The 24,939-nt window shown below is 37.0% G+C and overlaps 1 protein-coding gene across 1 annotated transcript in view; it reads right to left on the reverse strand.

Annotated features, from left to right (window-relative positions):
* The window catches only part of runx3 (RUNX family transcription factor 3), an 88,165-nt gene that overhangs the window by 33,133 nt on the left and 30,093 nt on the right, over positions 1-24,939 (reverse strand). The window contains exons 3-5 of the mRNA XM_007238564.3: positions 18,309-18,580; positions 17,512-17,668; positions 15,141-15,245 (exon numbers count right to left, since the gene is read on the reverse strand). Coding sequence (XP_007238626.3) covers positions 15,141-15,245; positions 17,512-17,668; positions 18,309-18,580 — 534 coding nt within the window. The remainder of the gene's footprint in view (positions 1-15,140; positions 15,246-17,511; positions 17,669-18,308; positions 18,581-24,939) is intronic.

Genomic DNA, 24,939 nt, shown 5'->3' on the forward strand with positions numbered 1-24,939 from the left:
GTAAACCATTAATAAACCCTTTATAAAGGCAGTCTTATTTTAAAGTGGTACCCACAGGTGCACTACTACTTGTCCAATTGCAGCCAAAATGTTATTGAGCTACCTATAATCATTTGAGTTTTATTAAAGATTATGTAAAGAGTGACAAAAAGGTCAATTAATGAATTATTTTTTTGTGTAGAATGTGTCCGCAACCCACTTTTGGCTCATGACGCCCCAGTTGGAATTACTGGATTACAGCACAACACTGCTTCTTTTTCTTCTTCTATTGTTTATTAGGTAAACTTCCTGCCACTGGTCAAAAAACGTCTGAAGCACGATAAAAAAAAGTGTTGAACCGGACTGGGCTTCGCTTCAGTAGATCCAGCCCAGTACCACCTCTTTGGATGGGAACAAATGTTGGTTCATGGCACCTTTTACACCTGCAAATTTAGATTTGAACCCAATTGAAAAGTCTCTGGTGAAAAGTGTCTGGTACAAACAAGATATATGTGAAATCATATTTAAGTTCTTCTTTAATTAGGAGCTTTGTCCATTCGTAGGCCCACAGAAGTGCACTACAGTAGTGAAACTCTCTCACACCACAGGGCTCTTTTAATATCACGATTATGGACGGGTTCTGGACGAGTCCAAACAGGTTAAGTGAAGAGCCCGGATAGCCATCGTGAGCAATCACCACCGCTTTGTGCAGCAGAACGAAGACCAAGAGCCAGAGTACATCAAGGTGTGTGTGTGTGTGTGTGTGTGTGTGTGTGTGTGTGTGTGTGTGTCTATGTGTGTGTGTAAGCTTGTTTTTCATCTGATTTTGGCTGCTTGCCTCATCTCTAGACCAGCTGAAGCTCAAAGTGGGCCAGTAGAACACAGATCCTGTATTATGCCTGTATATATATATATATATATATATATTAGATATAGTGATATTTTGAATAGTAACCCCTGTTGAAAAAATATACTTAATTGTACTTAAAACATATAGAAAAATGTCTAAGTATGCTGTAAAAATAATAACAGATTTATGTACTTACTTAAAATATAATAAAAGTAAATTAATATTATGCTTTTATCAAATGTATGATAGTAAACTTACTTACATACTTACATACTTTTAAAAAAGTACAATATAGTGTATAATAAATAAATAGACTACCATAAAGTACACTTTTAGTTTTATATCATTCTATATACTTCTAAAATACTTCCAAATATACTTTTGTAGGTTTTTGTACAACAAAAGTAAAAAAAAAAAATCCTATATTAGTAATTTTTTTTCAAAATATATTTAGGTATTACATTAATATAACAGTGTTATGTAACACATTTAAATGTCATGTAAAAAAATTAAAGTAAGAATGTAGTACAGTATATTAAATATATATTTTTATACCCAACGAAGTATACTAGAAGTGTGCTGCCTACAAAAGACAGGAACAAGAAGCATATCTGTACTCTAATATAAATAGATTAAATATATTTAACATCAATTCTTAGTACATTCCTAATATACTCAGTGTGTAATATATAGTAATACAGCTGTAATACTCATTAAATGTATTATAATTTTACTGTAAGCATATTTAAAATATGTGGTTACATACATACATGAAGTAGTTTAAATGTTTAAATGTTACTTAAGTTTATTCAAAATAGTTCCATTTTAGTACAGTTAAGAACACTTAGCACAATTTAAGTAAGACTTTTGTACTATTTTTATACAATTAAATAATAATAAGTTTATTTTTTATATTTTAGCACTCTTTAAATATACTGATTAATAATTTGTCTACAAGTACACTTTAGTGTACTATGCTAATGTGCATACTAATGCTTAGTATACTTTAATCTACTTTTTTACACTATGGACGCCTCATCCTAGTTGACTGAGAGTAGATTTTGAGTATATTGAGTACCCTATGTACTATAGATGAAAGTGTTGAGTATACAGTGAGTATATTTAAATATCCAGAACTGGTATTTTTTTCAATGTGGCTACAATAGAGACTATTACACACTATTATCACTCTGTGAAACTGAAATGGAGGAGCTACTCACCTTTGGAACATAATTAGAGAATAAAGATGAATGCTAATGGCGGGTATGAATAGGTGTTCATGCAACACATGGACTGATGTAGATGTTTGGCTTCAACAGGTTTCGCTCTTAGTCACACACACATACACATGTGTCAGCATGATGCACATAAGGGACTAAAAACACTGCTGTGTGAGATCAGTGTCATATTTCTCAATTAGAGCCCTTATTAAAGTGAGTAACTTATGGGCTTATATATATAGTTGTAAGGGTGTCAGGTCAAACGATGGTTTGACCTGACCACAAGAACCAAACTATGATGGGTGTTTGAGTCTTTTTATCTCACAACTCACAGAACTTTAATAGCTGGCTTTTAATGTTGGTATTGGCACAAATCAAAAGTGCCAGGGGCTTTAAGGAAAACAAATGAACTCAAAACTGCTAAAGTAATTTTAGTATTGTAAAAAAAAAAAACTGTATACTGTAAAAGATGTGGTAAAAAAATCACATTTTTAGTTTTAAAAAAGGGAGATTTTAGCAAACAATAAGATGGTTAAAGACTTACAGCTAATAAGTAGCACTAATAATACAATAAAAAGTTTTGGAAATTTATACAAAATGTAAATTTACAAAGTGCTAGAAAGGATTTGTTACTGTACTCTCTACTGCAGCATTTACACACTTTTATCACACAGCAAATTCACACCTAATATCATCATAATTACTAGAAAAAGACACAGAAACACAGAGAACTCTGTAACTATTAAAAGTAGAAGTCAGAAAGTGGTAAGTACTGTTTTTCTACACCTTTAAAAAAGAAAGACTCTTGGAGAAAACTGGAGAAAACGTCTGGCTGACCCACACGGAAACAACAGCTTTAGCCTTTAGCTCAGATTAACATGATTGGACTCAAGTCTCAGTTTCAGCAGTAAAAATAAGAATATGTAAACTGGACAACAAAAATAGCGTGTTTTAAAACTGGTAGTGAACATATTGTATGTTTTCTATTGGTTGATTCATCATTGTTGGACACAATGTAAAGGAGAAAAATGTCAGATTCAAAAAAAGACCATTGAGTCATACTAAAAGCAAACCTGTACGCATGTGTGTGTGTGTGTGTGTGTTTCCATTATTTGCAGAATTCTCTCTGTAAAATGTGGCAGAAAAACAAACAGCTGAATCATTTTAGACTCTCTCTCTCTCTCTCTGTATCTCTCTCACTCTATCTCTCCTCGGGTTTGCGGCTTGGTTGGAGCTTTTACTGGTGCACAGCTTAAACAGGGGAGTGTTCACAAAGTGGGCCTGCCCTGTGTGTAAGTGTGTGTGTGTGTGTGTTTCAGCCATGTTTTCCCTGTGATGTTCTCTTTGTGTGTTGGAAAGCTTTTCTAAGAGGACATTTGGGGGATTTTGCAGGATGACTTTGGGAGATATTCAAGGCTTTAATGGCAGGGCAATGACACCACACAGCCTGACGACACAACAAAGCGTAAGCAGCGTGTGTGAGTGTGTGTGTGTGTGTGTGTGTGTGTGGTGATGATGATGAAGTGTGAATCAGAGCTTCAATTCTTCCTTTAGCTTCAAAAAACTTTCCCCACCCTTAAACTTATTCACTCAATAAAAAAAACTCGCTCAGTTTTAGAGCACACCAATGGTTCTTTACAGTCTTGAAATTATATATATTTGACTTGCAACAATAGTGGAAGCTTTTTGGCCCTGTTTAAAACCATTTAAACTTTTTGTAGTGCATATAGATCTATTAACAAGAGCATTTTTTCTGTATTTGAAGAACTCTTTCCCCAGAAACGTGCCATTCAGATGACTGTTTGAGTTGTCATTGTTTCCATATACAGAAGAACAGAATGATAGATATCTAAACATTATCTATTTAAAATGTGTTTATCATCTTGCATCACTACAGCATTAACAATAAAAAATACATTATACCAACACATAGTACAGCAGACCATATTAGGCCTGGAAAACACAGTGCTGATGGAGGAATGTTAAATCCCCACACAGATTCAGATTGTTCAAGTTCACTCACAAGATAACACCTCACAACTACTGCTATCAGTGTTTCCTAGCTGTGCAATAAAAGACATCTTCATAATCAGTTTATACACTGCTATCCAATGACGTTTGGCTCAACAGTGTATAACAGCATGTTAAGCTAACCCCCCAGTGTAGAGCTGTACTTAAGTCATTATTAGCTGTTTACTGCCTTCAAAACTGAGCTCTATTACAGCAACCAGAAGGATATTCAAAAATAGAGGAGTAAACTCAAAGACTGAGAAACACACCACATAGAAACGATACTTTTTTCTGCTACAAAAACAAGCCTAAAAGGAATGTCAGCCAAATAGCTGTCAATAAGGCAATGAGATGTCGACGAAAGGCATGTTCTGATTGAACCTGTTTAACTACATCAAAAAGACAGATCTCTCTTACACTATTACACTTTATTAAAAATAAAGGCAATACACAGGGTTATTTGAGGACACATTTGAGCAAATACAATGCATATCTACTGTAAAGTCTTGGTAACATCTATGAAATGTCAATGTATACCTTAAAATGAAGGTCAAAAATTCAAATGGTTTGTTGAACCATGGTGGTAACCATAGATTTCAACACTGGCTTCAGTGGGTTTCTGTAGCCACGCACAAGGTCAATACAGACAACCTAGTGGTTGAATAAGGAACTACATCACCCTGTGACCTGAGACAACACTGGGTTAACATCGCAAAAATGAATCTGAGTATGATAAGATATCTGATCAGCTTTCAGAATTGGCTAAATTATAGTTTGATCACATATTTGGGCTGAAATTTACCAGATATAATGTACAACTGGTTAATTATCTTTAAGCATGCTTCTTTAAGGAACCAAAAGTGGTTCTATAAATGTGTGCTTTGAACTCATTTTGAACTCATTTTGGAGGTTGTGACACTTTAAATTGATGATTTAACACAATTTTAATAAACTGGGCTCCTAATTCCCAGTGAAAACTACTGAAAACAGGACTGAAAACTCATTAAAGGTCAAGATTTAAAGACTTGGCTTCTATGCTACTTTGACCTCGGTTTTTAAAGAGCAAACAAAAGGCAGATTTGGCTAATAGAAGAAGAATAACCACACAGGCCTACAGGACTTCAGCCCAACGGTGTGTTTTTCTCTTCTCAGCCAGACGTACTTAAGCCTAATATGCCGAGCTTTCACTCGGTATTAAAGGGCATTATCCTCCAGCGAAGACTTCACCAGGCCCCGCCCCCTTCGGTAAACACACGTGCGTCTGTGTGTCTGCATTCTGAGCGACAGTCAAAATCAAAAGTTACTAGGAGAGAGACTAGGAGTGTATACAGGAGCACAATATGATGGCTTCAGGTGTGTTAGGGTGGTCGCTAGGGCGTTGTTATATTCCTAACAGGCTCCTAAACCTGGCTTCAAAGCACTCAATGATCATGTGACTGATCTGTAGGAAGCTCTGGATACTCTGAATAAAGAGTCTGCTAAATGTCATAGATCATAGATCATAGATCTAGAACTTTAGTGTATTATTCAGCTCTGTATTGTTCAGTTCTGTCTAAATAGCTTTAGGCTGCAATCTCCTCAAGGTCAAGTAGTGTCCAAAGCTTTTGACCAGATCTGAATGTGCGGTTTTGCTGTTATTGTTCAGAATGAGCTGACCAAAGCTGTCCAGAAACCGTCTATACACTCTGGAAGACCGGGAGATGGAGACAGACGGGAAGGCTGGCGGATATGCAGACAGACAGACGACGGCCACAGCGCTGCCCTCTGGCAACAGTGGCCTTCCGCAGTGGCCGGCAAGTATCCACAAGGTTTTGTGTGTGTGTGTGTGTGTGTGTGTGTGTGTGTGTGTGTGTGTGTGTGAGAAAGAGAGACAGTGCTAACACAAATGAATCATCTGTTCATCTCCAGACTTCCGTTCATCTATCCACCCCCACCCTGAGGTTGGCTAATACTGAGACTACAGTACATACATCACATAGTTTTTTTTTTTTGGTTTTCAGCTTAATAAATATGAGTATACATATATATGAACAGGAAAAAATATATATCTTTCACAAGATCTCAACTGTTATGTTGTAAAAGTCTTGGTCAGAACATCAGGAAAATCTTGTGGGGGTCTTCCTGGAATGCATTTCTCAGTGACAACCAGGTGCTCCAAGAAAAGACAACCAATAACCAGGTCAATGGCACCCAAAGCTCATCGATACCAATGGAATTAATAACCCACCTCACAACTTACAGAACATAAAGTTTAATAAAGTCTTAATAATTGGTAATTTGAGCTTGGCATGCCATTAGCTGTACTATGTAACTCCTTAACACTATGTAAGTATGTTAACACTATGTTAGTTCTAGTGATATAAGTGTAAAGTCCTGTAATATTACTATACCGCCTCAGTCCACATGCTTCTCTCACTTGTCTTTGCCAGTTCTGTATCTCTCAGCTTGTCCGCAAATGCATGTGTAAAATGTAACCTTTAGTGGCATGCTTTTCAAAGTAGGGGGAGCACAAGAGCAAGAAATATTAATTCTCGCAAAACACCACTCTGCTGCTAATGATAGTTGTTTATACCTAATACTGTATACTATTAGGTTGGAGGTGGTACTTGGTGTTGGTGGTATGTTATGGCTGATGTTGATGTATACTAAATATAAATGCATACAACTTGCATACTACAGATGTCTGACTACTACATAGTCTGTAGTATATTCACACACCAACCCTTCCCCCCAAGACACACACACACACACATACACACACACACACACACACACACACACACACTAGCTCCAGACTCTTTTCTCTCTTATTGATATGGCTCTATGCCTTTGAAAGCCCTTTTTGGACATCAAAGCGGGAGGCCTATTTGAGTGATTTAAGAGAGCTGGGCGTGGCAGACTTTATGTACAGGTGGACACACCTGGCAGGTGTCTTACTTATGAACACACACACACACACACACACAAGACACTGGGATATCACAGAACAAATAATGCGCTGCTGCTCTCAATGCATTTGCAAACCTCACGCCGTCTCTGTGCCAAAATGCAAATGAGGTGAATCCCTCCACCTACCTTCCTTTCTTCTCTCGCCTTGATCTCAGCTCGAGATCTGTCTTACTGATCTGAGACTGACTGACTCAGATTTTCTGAGCTAAATACTAAAGAACACGATTAATAAAACTAGGTGGAACTGCAAAATGAATACTTATTTTGTAAGAACTGCACTTTTGGGTAATACTGATTTTTCCCCCATAGGAAATAATATAGTGCAAATAGCAAAGGTTTCTAGCCACACAGCCAATAAACCACATAGGGTAACAGAGCAACAGCGTGGTGACACCCAAGCTACCACCTAAGACTCCACAGGAATCATTGGATATACCATAGGAACATCCATAGCAACTTAATCACAACTGTCACTCAGAGAACCTTAACAAACAAAATCTAAAAAACACGTTTGCAACCACCTTTTACATTAATGGGTACATTCACAATGATCTGAAATACCATATGAACCACTCAGAATGACTTCTTAAATTACGAAAAAAAAAAAAATTAAACACTCTTTCATCCACCTGGAGATCTTTACGCCTAGTTCACATTACGCAATTTTTTATTCAGTGACTTTATTGGAAAGTTTTTCGTTGAATGCAGACAAAAAGCTCTGCTCTGTGGCAAATTTGCAATCACTTGCCCCAAATATCTAGACCACAGATGCCCCAAATATCTAGCATGCTTAATATCTGACTCAGTCAGCGACTGGGAGTCAACAGCAGTTATTATCTACAATCAATGGGATCACGTCAAATTGCTAGAGCCGTTTATGGAGAGTCTGAACACTTTCAGTTTCTTCTGTTATCTCAGGAAATGACTGTTAAACACTAGAGGGAGGTCGCAGATGAATCCTCTATAATTGGAAAAGTAGCACAATGTAGTACTTTACTAAAAAAGAAAAGAATGCATACCTCTATATTCCCATTTTCTACAGCATTTTTTTTGCAGACGCTAGCATTTTCTGAAGTTACAGCTAGAGCACCTACTTAAAAATAATAATTGGTGGTTAAACTGTTAAGACAACACCGGAATTACCACCTGAGAAATATTACTAACCATCTAAAATACCACAGCAACTGCTTAGGAACAACAGATGAACTTCCTGGAATACCACAGGTACCACTTTGCAGAACACCTTCACCACGTACTAACAGCCAAGTGCCTAGAAGTAGCAACCACTTAAACCAGGGGTGTCAATCTTGTCCTTGTTGAGCTGGTCTAGCTGCAGGTTTCTATTGTAAACAACCAGCCCACCTGATTTTAGTGCCAGATTCATACAAATATAAAAACACACCTGCTGTATTATAATAAAGTCCACTTGTGGAGTACCTAACAGTTTTTTTCACCTGTAGGAGAACCCTGTAGAGTAGCATCCCAATAATGTATCTGGAGGAAGGTGTACTCTTTGTCACAATGTCTAGAAAGTGTGACATAAAAGAAACTTTATAATGGTCACCCTTTTCTACTGGAAGGACTGAAGGCCATTCAGACATGGGCACTTATTGAGAGACTTAGGGCCACCCTATAGCAGGTACTTGATCGATTGTTCCCCAATGAAAAGGGACACCCAATGTCTTTTTTGCCACTCTAGAGGGCACTTCAGTGACACTTATCTCAACCATGGGGAAACTGGAGGGAGTGGGCTTGTGTAAACAGTCTGTCATCCTTCAAACATCTGACCACATGAGCTTCTGCTCAGCAGGATCAGAAACCTCAACAGCACCGGCCCAACAAGAGCAGAATTAACACCCCTGACATAAACTGTATAAGCGTGCATTATAAATATATATAAATAGGTCTGAAACTTAGTACACCCTAAACTTATCCAGTGATGTCATGCAGTAAAGCCTATACTCTGAGGGCGTGTGTGCGTGTGTATGTGTACGTGTGTCTGTGTGTGTGTACACGTGTGTATGTGTGTGAGATCGTATGTGTTGTAATGGGTGAGGCTGAGAAGTGGTCTGTTCAGCAGGGAGGGTCTCCACACTTTCTGCACGGCTCATGCTCTCGTTCTCCTTTTCTGCAGCACCTCAGGTTTTACACCTCCGTCTGCACTGACTGCTCTCTCCATCTACCTTCAGGGCTGTGTGTGTGTGTGTGTGTGTGTGTGTGTGTGTGTGTTTGTACATTTTCAGTACCAGTACTTGATCTGTGACAATATGTACTTTTTAAACTTATAATTTATAAATACAATATACAGCTCTAAAACAAAACACTTAAAAATAATAAATTTCTTTTATTTGACCGAATTAAAACTCTCTGGAATATAATCAAGAGAAAGATGGATGATCACAAGCCATCAAACCACCAAACTGAACTGCTTGAAGTTTTGCACCAGGAGTAATAAAGCATAAAGTTATCCAAAAGCAGTGTGTAAGACTGGTGGAGGAGGAGAACATGATGCCAAGATGCATGAAAAAACTGTGACTAAAAGCAGGGTTATTCCACCAAATATTGATTTCTGAACTCGTAAAACTTTATAATTATAAGTTAATTTGTTTTCTTTGGTTTATTTGAGGTCTGAAAGCTCTGCATCTTTTTTGCTATTTCATCCATTTCTCATTTTCTCCAAATAAATGCTCTAAATTACAATAGTTTTATTTGACATTTGGGAGAAACGTTGTCTGTAGTTTATAGAATAAAACAACACTGTTCATTTTACTCAAACATAAACCTATAAATAGCAAAATCAGAGAAAATGAATCAGAAACTGAAGTGATCTCTTATTTTTTTCCAGAGCTGTATATACATTACCTAAATCATTTTAGCCAATCTCAATACTATTATATTTTTCTATGCATTAATATTCCGTTAACGCTGTATCTGATCCACTCACTCTACCAGAACAACACACAAAGGACTACAGTCTGTAAGTATATAGAACTACAAAGTATCCTATATGATCAGTACAGCTGAAAGAAATGTCATAATGTTATGCTGGATTGTGTATGTAAGATATATAAAAATTCCAAATCTATTTTATTTAGCGGTGTGTGTGAGGCGTCAGTGCGGTGACTCGTCTTTGCACAAACACACATTAGCATAGTTGTGGGCAGTTTCATTTTACTCTGATATGAACTTGGCTGGGTGTTTAGAGACAATCAGTTACATCAATAAATTAAAATGTGCTACAGCTTGACAGGCTGGCAGGAGAAAAAAGATCTGAAGCTCCTGGCCGCTGAGGTTTATAATGAGTATTTAAAAAACCCCAGAAGAAAATAAGAGTAAACGACTTGTTTTTCTCTTAGAAATATAAGTTTCAGTTTCAGTAATATTTGCGCTAAATATACATCTTTCCAAATTATACAGTGCAATTACTCCACCACTGGTTTTGGCTCAAGCTTAAAGGTACTTATCTACAGTATATAAAGTGAGAATATTTTTAAAATATATGTATGTATGTGGTAAATTGAATAGGCTAAAAGCAATATTTTGTATTGCTTTTTAACATCTACACATCTACATAGAAAGAAAATAAAGCACAATATGACTTACTTATTACTCAGTATAAATTATCCAGTCCTTTTACTGTTTTTTGTATGTTTTTTGGTTGTATAAACTGAAGTACTTACACATATATAATACATGCATGTAAAATATTTTGTTCTATATCTAATAATATATAGGTTACATTATTATAGTATATAAGTTCCTTATATGAAGTAAGAATATTATCAGCATATATGTGTGTATATTGTAAATAGAATAGAGTAAAAATATATTTTGTGTTGCTTTTCAATAAAGAAACAATTATGAAATCAAATCAGAATAAATGATGCAGTCTTTTTACTGACTTGGCCAAAGCCCCCTAAAAAGTTTTTTCTTTGCTTTTTTTTGCCATTTACAGCTAAATAATTTTGGTTATACACATTTTGATGTACTTAAACATATATAATGCATGCATGTAAAATATTCTGTCCTATATCTAATAATATATAGGTACATTTAAATGTGCACTAAAACTAAGATATTGCTCCTGCTGATTTCTTTCTAACTCAAGGATATTTAAAAAGAGTTTATCCTGCTTTTGTTGGAGTAACTGTTTCTAATGTGCAGAGAAGAAGTTCTACAACTCATCCAAGTGGATGAAGCACCATCATTCCAGAGAAGACAGTTCTACTGGTCCACATGGCATGAGGCATATAGTGCCAACAGGTTCCAGCTTATCTACTCCTATTCTAGAGAGTCCTATTCTATTGGCAGTATTTCTCTTCTATATGTTAGAAATAGAGCGACTTAAAAGTAGATGAATAAATTAATTAGAAGGAGTATCAACAACCATTTGAACATACATTTTTCTGCTTATAGGATTAAATATATGTTTATGTGAACTAGATATGCTCTACATATGAAGGCGAATGGGTGTGCACTGGATGCGTGGGTGTCGCAGTAAGCTAATTGTGGTTTTTGCTTGCGGGAGTATGTGTGTGCGTGTGCGTGTGTGTGTGTGTGTGTTTGTGTGGTCTGCATTTCGCTGCGGGGAGCTCAGGTCCTGTCCGTCAGGTTTCTCAACTCAATCTGTAAACATTAATATGGCACCATTCTCCTGGCAGAGCTATCAAAGTACCGCGGGTACACTGACACACACACAAAAACACACACACACTCGCACACACACATTTATACACACTCACGGCCTCATACAACCCTTGCCTGAGAGGAAATAGGGTGTGGCTTCTTCTGAAAAATACCATCAAGAGGACTCATCCAACTAAAGAATGATTATTTTATAACACACACACACACACACACAAACTCAAGTAGACGGAAAAAAACAGAGTAAACGAATGAGAGTGATCTTTTCCGCTGTGTGACAGACACACAAACACACACACACACACACACACACACACACACGCACATTAATCAGTTTTATATGCGAAATCGAGCCACTGCACACGCCTCCTGAATGCATTCAATTAGAACAGTCTGCTCATCATTAGTGGGGTGTAGCCAAAAGTCCTCATAGGAGTGTCTGTTCACTTGGCAGCCATCTTTATAATGCTGCCGGGCAGTTATTTACAGTCGCACAAGAGCACGGGCAAGATTTACAAAACTTAAATTTTTTAGCGCTTAAAATGTATTTGTCTAAAAACATCAAAGAAGAAAAGCTTTAAGTGTTCATGGGCCAGATTACAAAAATAAATAAATAAATAAATAAATAAAAAATCAGAGTAGTTTAACATGCCTATAGGAAGTTTGTACGAATGTTCTTAAATTATATGTTTCATAAATCTTAATACGCTTTTAAAAGGTAATAATATACAGTAGTAAGAGAGTCTTCAGTTGTTGTACTACTGTAGTTCACACTGTATGTGTATGAAGTCATTTATTTACAGTTATTGAAGCAATGTTGACTGCATTGCACGACTGTTTAAAATATTGCTCACTGTTATACAGTATATGTAAGCAAATATACAAATAAACCCAATAGACACAATAGATGATACCATGATTATCAAATATTATTAAGAGCATGTCCTTCTACTGTACGATGAGTACAATAAGAGATATTGTGATTATTGTGACTATAAGAACACCTATAATGTAAAAAGCTAAATATACTGTGCGCACATGATCTTTGTGAGCTAGCTTAAAGCCCAGACAGAGTCTAGCTGAGAAGACATCGTGAGGGGATGTTGACAGGAGACAGAAGGACCACAATCAGACTCAGAATCAGACACTAGCACCTCCAGCATGTGTTGCATGTGCACTTTTTAATCGAAGATGCACGTTCACGTACATGCATGCAAAACACTTTCTTAACTTTGTGCAAAGCCGCATTGTAAACTCTGCACGCAGTTGCTGTGCTAGTTGCTATGCAGACTAGCAGTCTGTAAGTGTCTGCCTCTCTGTCTGTCTGTCTCTCTGTCTGTATCTCTCTCGGGGTGGTAATAGCCCTGTGGTCGAGCCCTGCATTAGCCCTATAGACTTAGGTCCATCACCGCCAACCACTGAAGAGTGTTAAGTCAGCAGGCTCTCGTGTGGTCAGGCAGGTTTGACCCCAGCGGAGGAAGGCATGGCCGAGAGGCAGAGACCTCACCGACTTTGTGGCTCAACTTCTCTCTAAGCGGTCTGGCTAATAAGGAAAAGGCTGGGCTTATTAAGACGTCTGAGGTTGGCAACCCTCTAGACCACAAAGGGTCGGCATGTGTTGCGTATTAACACACTGGAGAAAGGTACTGTAGGTGCATCCACTTCTCTGGAGGGAAGTTTATTTCAGTGCAGAAGCTTGAAAAAAGCTGCTGACTCTGAAACCGACACCGAAACGGGGCAACAGTTTTGGAAGCACATATATACCGCGGCACCATCCTGGCATATCATCATTAGAAGATGACTCACTTGTCTTTTTTATCTGGGGACGTTCTCAGAATAACTCTCATCAAATCTCTCCTCTCGACCTCAGCCTCGCACATCATCATCGCCTCAATATAACCCATGCCGTGATGCATTTCAACCGCCTTTTTTAGCACACCACAGGCTGGCATTATTTACATGCATGTACATAATATGCAAGTGAAGTAAAGACCCTCGGGTACGGCCACAGACATCTCAAGAAGGTATAGTGGGATGATTGCTTCCACCAAGCACCTGACTTCCATCTGACCAGAAGTATCCAAGAATTACCCATCCTCCTGTTTAAGTCAGGCACCCTCGCATCCCTCAGATATTGTTTTATTTATCTCCAAAACAGCGACTTTACAGGACAGAAAAAAAAACTTCTAAACTTTCAATGGAAGTCGATGTAAAAAGAGTTTATTTCAGATCATTTTGAAGTACTTCTATTGGTCCGTTCATCAGGAAATTTTGGCACAGTATAAAGGAGAGTTTGTCTGTTCAAATTATGTAGAAAACTAAAAATCAACAAAAATTGAGATACTTGTTTTTCATTGGACAGCGACGAACAAGGACTCAACAAGGTTATCTTCTAGAGAAACCAAGCAAGCAGACGTGTCACTTACGAGCTATGTAATATCCATGTTGGCAATTGAGCCCTTCCAATGAATACCCGTATTTCGACCACTTCCCCCTTTTGTGAGAAATCAGTGATTCTTTTTTTATTTTAAAAGTTGCCAAAAAATTAAAATGCGCCCTATTTAGACATACACCAATCAAGCATTCAAGCATAACATTATAACCACATCCTTCTTTCTACACCCATTATCAATTTAGATGTAACCCTGTAGATGTAAAGTCACATTGCTGCAAAGTTCATGTTGCTCATCCTCTAGTCCTTCCTCGCAGGACTACAGTCTAAGTGTAATTATAAAACTACTATATTATAGGTTTAGAAGCAATGAGGTGTACATAATGTTATGCTTGATCAAAGTAAGCAAATTAAGCATTATTTGATCTTTAAAGCACATGAAATAATATAACTTACAATAGAAAAGAAATCAATTGATTTCCCCCAAAGGCAGACATGATTGGAAGGGATCAATTGATCAATAAGCTTCACTTTTGTACCATCCAAGAACAGCTAAGGCTTATAATTATATAATTATAATTCAGCAGTACACAGCAAATTGAAACAATCCTGTTTTCTAAACAAACCAAGGGTACGCAAACAAAATTCAACCTCCCCGCTTCAAACCAGGCTACTGACTAATCCAGACCAATATACTGTACCGTGGCTAGAGAACCGAGCATTACACTGACTATTTTCAGAGTCTGATGAACGTGGATTGTATTTAGTGCATATCATGTGTCTATTTATCATCCCTAAATCTGCCATGCTGCTGCAGAGGCATCAGGCCAGTCCAGCACTTGGCCTACACCATTCAACTAGGCCATCCACTCAACTGAGGCAGCTAATTCTACCCTAATGTAGAGCAGATAGATCACTTGGCCGAAAACAGTAAAAAAAATGTGTAAACAGCTTCACAACAGAAACAAAAACTTTACATTGAATTTTCTCTAAAACCATGAACAGGTGTTGATCTTTGTCACGGCAGCTTATAGTATATCAAAGACACAAAAAAGTATTGGAACCCAATAAAAAGCAAAGGAAAGCTGAGACTCACGTCGTGGCTCTCGTGGTCCATCCACAGTGACTTTGATGGCCCGGTGATATGTGGCCACCTGGGGAGGTCCAGTAAACACAGTGATGGTTAGGGTGAAACTCTTCCCTGGTGGAGAAGAAAAACACAGAGGAATGATACAACTTACAATGCGTCTACTTTTTTTGTGGTTTAAAAGGTCACATACATTTGGTCAGATATGACGCCAACACTGCAGGCCTGACTCTCTGAGAAACTTTCAGTAGCGTGGGTGCAGCTGCGACTTTGAGAAAAAAGAAAGGTACAGAGCGATGGTGTTAAGAAAGACTTGGTGTTGGTCTCATAAGAATGAAGACATATATGGACAACCATAGCCAGGTTAAAAAATGCCCAGAGTTTTAATATTTAACATTTAATATTTGTTGCACATACTAAACCTGCTAATCTTCAGATTTGTTTTGAGCTAAAGCACCTGTATTCATCTGTGCACTAAAACTAGTTTTAAGAGTTTGAATCAGTCTGAAAAAAAATCTGTATCTGAGACTGCATTCACACAATGCGCAATTCCAGTGTTCTACAAGTTCAGATTTTGTAAATGCTGGTGTTTCAAAAGTTATTTGATCAAATGTGTTTATTACAGCACCTACTAACGTGTCTATAAAAGCATCAGAATATGTGGGTTTATTTATTACCAGTAATAATTACTTAAAATCCAAAATGTGAATGAATTTAGAACACAAATGCAGGCTTTTAAAATCATAATAAAATCTATAATTATAGATTAAAGATTAAATAAAATGTGAATCTTAATAAATTTGACTCACATTTTAATGATCTACTCTACAACTGAATGTGAAGTGGAGTAATTTGAACCAAATTTAAACTAAATCCAATTTAAATAACATATTAAATATTTAATCTGGTTTAGCTCTGGTTTAGTATGTGGATGAATTTTAGGCAAATTTAAATAATTTATTCAATTTTAATCCAATATGAATTTGGTTGTAATGACTGTGGATTAATAAATTAGAAGAATCTGATTATTTGAGAATGTGACTTAATTTAAATTCGCAAAAATATTTTGACTCCAATCTTATACGCAAATAATTTAATCCAAACGTAATGTAAAGTTTAAGCCTCCTGAAATGTGATCAGATACAGATGAGCATGAGGCTCATCTTTTGAACGGAATCCAAACGGATTCAGCGATAATATCCGCTTTGACGATCTTTGTAATATGTTCCAGATCATTACCTCTCTAAACACTCTCTCTCTCTCTCTCTCTCTCTCTCTCTCTTGCTGCCCGCACGAGTCTTCCACGCGCGCACTTGCACAGCACATCTGCGTGCGCGCGCGTGTAATCCACCGCAGAAATGAAGGTGCTTTCTGTTTTTTCCAAAACTTTCCTCCCGCGCGCGTCTGCATCTCGTTTAAAGAGGAAAAGGGAAGCGGGCGGAGGAATCTCAGCTATGTACGATGCGGAGGGATTTTTTTAAAGGTGTGTAAACAAGCTAAACCTTTAAAATACCCCAAAACATCTCACAAAAACAAATACTGGCAAATCACTTCCACAGGCAAAACACATTAGGCGCATTCCCGCAGTCTCTACTGGATGCGAGACAATGCATTTTTTTTTTTTGTATTTCAATAAAACGGATTCATTTCTTTTTTTCTTTGAAAGATGCTTTTAATATTTTATAAGTTGGAATACAATACGCATCTGCATCATTTCAAACAATGCTGTTATTTTTTCTTCCCTTATTTATTTTTCAAAAGCATGCTTGTTATTGATGCTGATGTTGATGCTGCAAATAAATGCTCTTAATTATATATAATTGAAATGCACAATGGTTAGTATTGATGGTCTTATATGATTTAAAAACGAACTGGCTATTTATGCTGATGATTTTACACGTTTGAAATATAAACTGGTTATTTATGTTGATGCATTTATATGTGTAAAATATTAACTGTTTTTTTATGCTGATTATTTAGTGTGTGCAAAATAAACAGTGTTTTTAGGCTAATGCGTTTATATGTGTAAAATACACACTGGCTATTTATGGTGGCAATTTTCTGTGAGTAATACATACACTTGTTATTTATGTTGATTAAGCAAAATAAATGCCGATATTTGTTTTAGAGATGCACTTTTAATAATTCAATTGTACACTGGTCGTTTATGCTAATTTATTGTGATCAAATTTAGTTCTGTTATGCTGATGTAACACACACTGGTTATTGAGGTTGACGGGCTAAGTGTAATAGGAAGCTGCTGAATGAGTAAAAAACACGCAGGTTATTTACTGTTGTTGTATGAGCACCTGTTCTAGGTTTCTAAACACACACACACACACACACACACACACACACACACAGATGTTTAGGTTCGCACCTCTGCCGCTTCTGCCCACGAAGCGAAGGTCGTTGAAGCGCGCGACCTGGTTCTTCATCACGGCGGAGGCATTCCTCAGCTCCGCGGAATAATTCTCATCATTGCCGGCCATTACTGTCACCAGCGTCCCGTCCGGCACGTCACCCAGAGCCACCACCTGAGCACAGGTGACAAAAACACACACACACTTTATGTAATAATAATAATAATAATAATAATAATAATAATAAGAAGAAGAAGAAGAAGAAGAAAAGTAATACAATAATAATAATATTAATAATAATAATAATTTGTATTTATTTTACACATATAAAAATTGTTACATTTAAGCTAATCAAACAACACGTACTTAAAATCAAAATAAATAATACTTTTAAACGTTTAAACCAAGAGCTGTAGCGCTCTCTCGTTTTTTCACCAAAATATGTACATTAAGTATATATATGACTGAAGATAAAAGCAGATGAAAACATTGGCAGCAAACAGAGATACCTAAAGACGGGCTGACGTTTAGACAACAGGGAGGGGGCACAAGTAAGTTCCCTGTGTTTGAGATGAGAGTGGGTAGCAGCGGGTAGAGGAGGGTAAATCTGGTCTGAGGTGTATAAAAGTGGTAAACTGGGCTTGAATGGGGGTAATAGATTGCAAAATATGGGAATAGTAGGGATAAAAAGAGTAAAACATAGATAAAGTGGGGAAAGTAAAACGGAGTAAAAACAGGCCAAAGAAGGTTAAAGTAATGAGAAAAATGTATCATAGGGAAGCATTAAGGGTGGGCATTAAAGCTGAAAGGTTACCTTAAAGGCCACCGGGAGGGTCTTGTTGCAGCGCCAGTGCGAGGGCAGCACAGAGCACAGGAAGTTAGGGCTGTCGGTGCGCACGAGCTCTCCGGCATGGTCCGCCAGCACGTCCACCACGGAGCGCGTCTCGGCCCGCGCCCGTACTCCCACCTGCAGGGCGCCGCTCATGCCCGCGGTCGCGCCGCCTCCTCCGCCACCGCCGTCCAACTTGACTGCGCCGCACGAGAACGACGCGGAGGGCGGCGTGAAGCGTCTGCTGGTGCCCGGATCTACGGGGATGTGCATCACCACACACACGCGTGCACACAAGCGCGCGCGGAGAAAGAAAGAGAAAAAAAGGGGGAAACTCAGTGAAAAAAATTGAAAAATCCCAATCCCAAAAAAGCCTGGAATAAAGTAACTGAAAAAAAATCTGTTGTTTAAATGCTTGTTTTTTTTTTTGTTTCAGTCAGTGTGAGTTTCTGTGTGCACAAAGCGTGAAGCTCAGGATGCGGTAGCGTTAGAATTCCGTTCTCACTGACTTCAGCAAAAATGCACAGAAAAAAACCCCACCAAAAACCACAAGCCAATCTCTCTCTCTCACTCTCTCTCTCTCTCTTTCTGTCTGTCTCGCTCTCTTTCTTTCTTTTCTCTGAAAAAAAGTCTAAACAGTCCAAAGCAAACTAATAAAGCCACAACAAACGCAAAGTAAACGCACAAACACTACAATTAACTCAAAAATAAAAGCCGTCACAAAATAAATAAATGTGTTATTTTCTGTTGAAACCCTCTCTAACACTCCAAACAACTGTTTGAACAAGAGCGGTGTATAATGCGCTTTTCCCAGCCTTTTGCTGCGCAGAAATCAACTTTTTGTGTTCTATGAAGTCCATCAGTTGCAACGTCCCAGCTTTCGGTTCATGTTGGGACTCCGTGAAGATGCACGCGCGTTTTAAAAATCAAGAAAAGAGTCTTAAAGCATCTCTGAATGGTAGTAATTCATTTAGTCCGTTAAAAACATGTTGAAAGGAAAAAAGAAGCGATGTTTAACAGTCCTTCGTTTTGCGCAACCAATCCTCCTCAGAACGAGTTCCTTCAGCTGAAGTTTTCAGAACTTCCCTGCTCTGAATGTGTGTTTGAGCGTGCGAGAGTGTGTGTGTATGAGTGTGGGTGGGAGTGCCAAAAACAAGAGCAACCACCAATCAGGGCAAGCTTTGCGTTTAACCCAATCAAAACGAACCGTAGAAAAGCGAAAGCGGTTTATTTCACACCTGTTTTCCGTACACCGTCTGTGAGCTCTAAATTGCATTAAAATCTCATTTACAGTGTATTTTATTGTACATTACAACTGTCATAAAGTTAGAATAAAAAAAAAAAAAAATATATATATATATATATATATATATATATATATATATAAAGGTAAAACGTTCATTTGTTAAAAATGTTTAAACATGCGAAAATAATATCTTTATAATATCTTTTAAACAGATTTTCCCCACCCGTTTTCAGCATCGCTCCTAAAACGCCCCGCCCTCTTGACTCCACCGTTGCAAACTGCGTTCTAGAACTGTTGAGCGCTTATGAATAGATTAACCAAGAGACAATCACTGCGCAGGAAAGCGAATAGGGGCGTGTCTTGTCGCAGAACTGTATTGCTACTGAGCGCAAATCAAAAGGGATTGTGTTTAAAAACGATAAAACAGCTTGTATCATTAATTATACATACAAATGTGAAGAGCTCTGCACATGCACATATCTTTACTGCATTATGCGTTTTTGTTATGTTTTGATTGTTTGAAATATTGCAAATCTATTTAAATTAGGGGCTGTGGAGAAAAACTAAAAAAGGGAAAATAAATACACAGCAGTAAATATATATTTAACGCAGTTTAGAAGGGGTGTAAAGTTACAGCGCAGCGTAATGGACTATAGATAATTGTGGCCAGACTTAATGGATGTTTAAATATAAATTGCGAGATCCAACAGAGTAGACAAATATTGCTGGTAGTGGAAATAATACTGTTACTAATAGCATTCGTTATTAATAGCAAAATAAAATCAAACAAAAAAATACCTTAACGTTAAACATATTTTAACATTAGTAATTACAATTAAATAGATTATAATAATATCAATATGAATACCATTTATAATATCAATAATTATTGTTATTAATAATCACTACTACTAATAAAAAAATAATAGTGCAACAATATAAGTAATTAAATTATGTTTGCGGTTTTGTAAAAAAAAAAAAAAAACATTACCATTCATATCATTTTGATAATGTATTTAACACCCATATAAAATTGTTCTTATTTAACAATGTTAAACTCGGAATAAGCTTGATATGAAGGGGTAGTAAAAAACAGACAAAAAAGTTCATTTATAGGCTAAGTGCTGCAGGTAGTATCGGTATTTTAATAAATTTACTGGGGTTTCATAAGCAGAGCCACACCCAAGCTGAGCCGGTGACGACAGACACGCCACAGCACCACTAGCAGGCGCTTTAGGCATTCAGAGACAGAATATGGGTAAGGAAGAGAGAGAGAGAGAGAGAGAGAGAGAGAGAGAGAGAGAGAGAGAGAGAGAGACAGTGCGCTTTTCTTATTTTTGAGGACAACCTTCTACAATCGTAATAGTGTAGGTCTAACGAAAATCAACTACATAGTTAAAATAAAATACACAAATTAAATGTACTTAAGTGTTTAAAGTCCTTATACTCGGCTCTTATAATGAAATATATAATGAAAATACAACGGTAACAGCTTAGAAATTAAAGCCAATTTCTTCTGTTTCAGGAAAAAAATATTAGATGTAATCGGACGATTTATTTGCAGCATTTTTTTATTTAAATACGACAGGAATACAACTAGTAGGGTAAAATAAGGTTAAATAAAATAAACGAACAAGTGCTTTGCATTGACTGATTGATTAACTGATTTGCTTAAGGTAACAATTAAATCTAACTTAAGAGAAATCTAATTCATTAAAGCGACATCAGTATTGTAAAAAAAAAACGATCCATGCGTTTTTATTTTCAAGTAGGATTTTATAAAAGTTTGAATGAAACGCAAAAATCTCGGACAGCTGTCTCGTTTTGCCGTTTTCCACTGTTAAACATAATATGTATCTGACCAATGTTCTTTAGTCTGTATAGTCTCCAAATTTATTGATGAAAGAACCAATAAAATGCTGTCACAACTATGCGTCTACACTGTTAACAAACTAATTACAACATTTATTATATTATAACGTATATTAGCTAAAAACATTCTTATAGTTAAATGTCAAACAATTTCACATTTTAAGGCATTGCCATCTTTTCATTTGTTAGATGTGGGCAACAAATACGACCTTAATTACGTTTATATTAGGCTTCTAATTCTAACTATTAAAAATACCTTAACTTAAATAATATAATATATACATATAAAAAAAGGTTCAGGATTTTAAAGCCCCATCAGTCGAACAGCATTGTGGGCCCTATTTCAGCCGCATCTGTTCATTATTAATATATAAGGCTGGGGGCCTCCTGTCGCATTATACTCCCCTCCGATCGTCCACGCGCACTTTCTACAATTACAGGCGCGCAGAGAGGCTGCAGCGCGAGCCGCCCGTCCTGAGGGGCCCCTCGCGCGTTTGACCCCTCATAGGTGAGCCCCGCATATGAGCCACCCCATCAACTCCACCAAACCATCACAACACACACACACACACACACACACACACACACACACACTCCCCAAAGAGCGCGACGTGGCTGCACTATAATAACGCTGTGAAAAATGAAGTGATTCGGTACAAACGAGCCCAGTCCGCTGTAACTCACCCTGCTTTAATCAGCGCGGACGGCTCCGGCACATCCAGCCGCATCAACATTATTTACTGCTTTGGCCTCCTCAAGCCACCAAAGGCAGGTTAACCCCTTGTGGTCTAAGGACCAATCAGCAGGTCCAGACCAAGTTCACCAACTTTCTGAAGTCTGGGTACCAAATCTTTAAATAATAATAATAAAAAAAAACTATACATGCAAAAATAATCAGTGCCACTGAATGTATGTATTAATATAATCTGAGTGACATTGTGCTTCGCCACAATATAATTTGTTAAGGCAACTTAATATATTTTGACCATATGTTAATGTGACATCAATATGTCATATACTATTATGTAAAATATACAGTACATTAAGGTTACAAGACAATTTTTGTCATTTTGAATGAGCTTTTAGTAATTATTTTAAAATGTATATGTATACATATAAAAGCACACAAAGCACTACTATTCCCTCCTACCCTCAACAATACTGTATATTGAGGCAACATAACATAGAGGGGAGACTATAGCGAGGTCACAAGATTATATATTGAGACCAAAAGATTTGATGTTAAAAACATATATAGAGTAGTAGACCATGAGATATCAGATTCATGTAATATAACTATATATTGAGGTAATATTGAAGTATACTGTTTTGTTTTCTCAATATTTTATAGATATTATTTTGAATTCTTAATATGTTATTAAATTTTGTGGACATGCCCTTTTAAAATCAAGCACCATGTCACCTTATGATCCCTGTATGATTATAAAAAAGTGTAAATGTTTTAATTTGTACTCAGGTGTTGGTCATTTCTAACAGGAATCGATTTTGCAAGCTCTTGATGATCGGACAACATGTAGACAGTTGATTAGTTTATCTCATTATAACACTATAGCTGCTCTCTCCATATATTGAGTGGGTCTTATGAGGTGTTCCAGATATGTAGTGGTCAGTACATACCAAAAGAATATCCCTCTTTTTGACATACAGAACGTAATAAAGAATCTAAAGCTAGAACACCTTTAGAGGAGAGGTCCAGCCCATGCTTCACCAGGTCAGAGCAGGCTTTTTTTGAGCACCACATCTTAACAACGTTTGGCAAGTGAATTTAATTTTAATGTTATGGTTGACTGGTGTATATAGCACTAGAACGGGTTCCAGTATTGTTTCAAGTCTAAGAATCCTTTTCCGCCACAAAGTTCTTTACGTTTCACAGATTACAGAGTGAGCTGGTCTCAAAGCCACAGAGAGCATTCCTTCCGTAACGTGTTTGCTCGGTTTTCAGGCAGCCAGCGGGCGAATAAACACACTGAGCTGACCCACAGTCATTCCTACACTTTTGGCCGAAGCATTTTGGTTACTTTTGCCAACTTCGCCTCAGCAGAAGCAATGCCCTGCTTAGATTTAGCAAAAATCTGCATTTGAATTTGGTCAAATGGACAATTTGGAGCATTTAATTTAAACCTAATCAACATAATCAATTAAAAATGTGTTATCCCAGTTTGATAGACAATAATCTGAAAAGAGAGAATGGAAAAGAGTTGATTTTATCATTATGCAAGACCATTAACACCAAAGGATGCTAATATATGGAGTTTTTCCACCCATGCAAAAACCAGCTGGCATGGTCTTGGTGCTGGTATGCTCTGTTTACCCGTCTCCTGGAATACAGATAGCTGGGTAATGGGCCTGTGGTGAGAGATCTGGAATAAACAGTTATACATTATATATCTGCAGTATAACATTTCTGATGAAAGCATGCTGTGTTGGTGCACTGAAGCAGAATCAAGTTTTTAACTCAGTCAAGTTTTTTAAGCAGTCATCTGCAATTTCCTTACTGAGTTTTATAACTCAGATCTATTTGCACTCATAATCAGGCCTCAATCCAACTTTAATTTTAAGTTTAAACTCACTCACTAGATAATACCTCACAACGGACACCTAAAGGAACCCTTCACATTCAATGTAAAATTCATCATAATGTAACAATAAGACACAAGTAATACGGTTTAATTCTTATAGCATTCAAAATGAATGAACTTGTAAAAAAATGATCACCTTTGAGAAAATTCTGAATTAAATTTCTCTGTTATGGAGCATTGGACACCAATCCACTCTTCATGACTTTATGTTTAAATATCAATAATGTAATTATCTCAACATTTTGAAACAAGAGTCTTCTTCTTCTTCTTCTTCTTCTTCTTCTTCTTCTTCTTCTTATTATTATTATTATTATTAGTAGTAGTATTATTATTATTATACACACAATGAATCATTTGAATAAGCAGAGCCATAAACAATCTTCTAAAAACAGCATTAAAATATATTTAGAAATTAGTAAATTATTGAACCTAATAGAGTGCAACTACTGTTACAAGTGGCCTGGCCTCTAGAGGGGGCTGCCCATTCTTGCCATTTACTCTGAGCAGACGGTCACTAAGTTTACTGTCACTTCACAAATTTACAGGTGCTTTACCTGCTGAAGAACACACACACACACACACATATTACACCTTTATAGACATGTTATTACCATGTAATAAACAGGCCAGTGTGATTTCTGATGTTATTTATGATGCAGAAATAAAAGAGAGGTACATACACACACACACATGCTTCAAAAATATGTAACACAAAGGTATTAACGGTTTAAGCACATATTACACCTTTATAGACATGTTATTACCATGTAATAAACAGACCAGTATGATTTCTGATGTTATTTATGATGCAGAAGTGAGAGATACACGCACACACATGCATGCAGTTACTCTCCTGACTGTGAGCGGTACACTACGTCTCTTTCATTCTGGCCAGCGC

This window comes from Astyanax mexicanus, chromosome 7 (genome assembly GCF_023375975.1).
Source record: "Astyanax mexicanus isolate ESR-SI-001 chromosome 7, AstMex3_surface, whole genome shotgun sequence".
NCBI classification, from domain to species: domain Eukaryota; kingdom Metazoa; phylum Chordata; class Actinopteri; order Characiformes; family Acestrorhamphidae; genus Astyanax; species Astyanax mexicanus.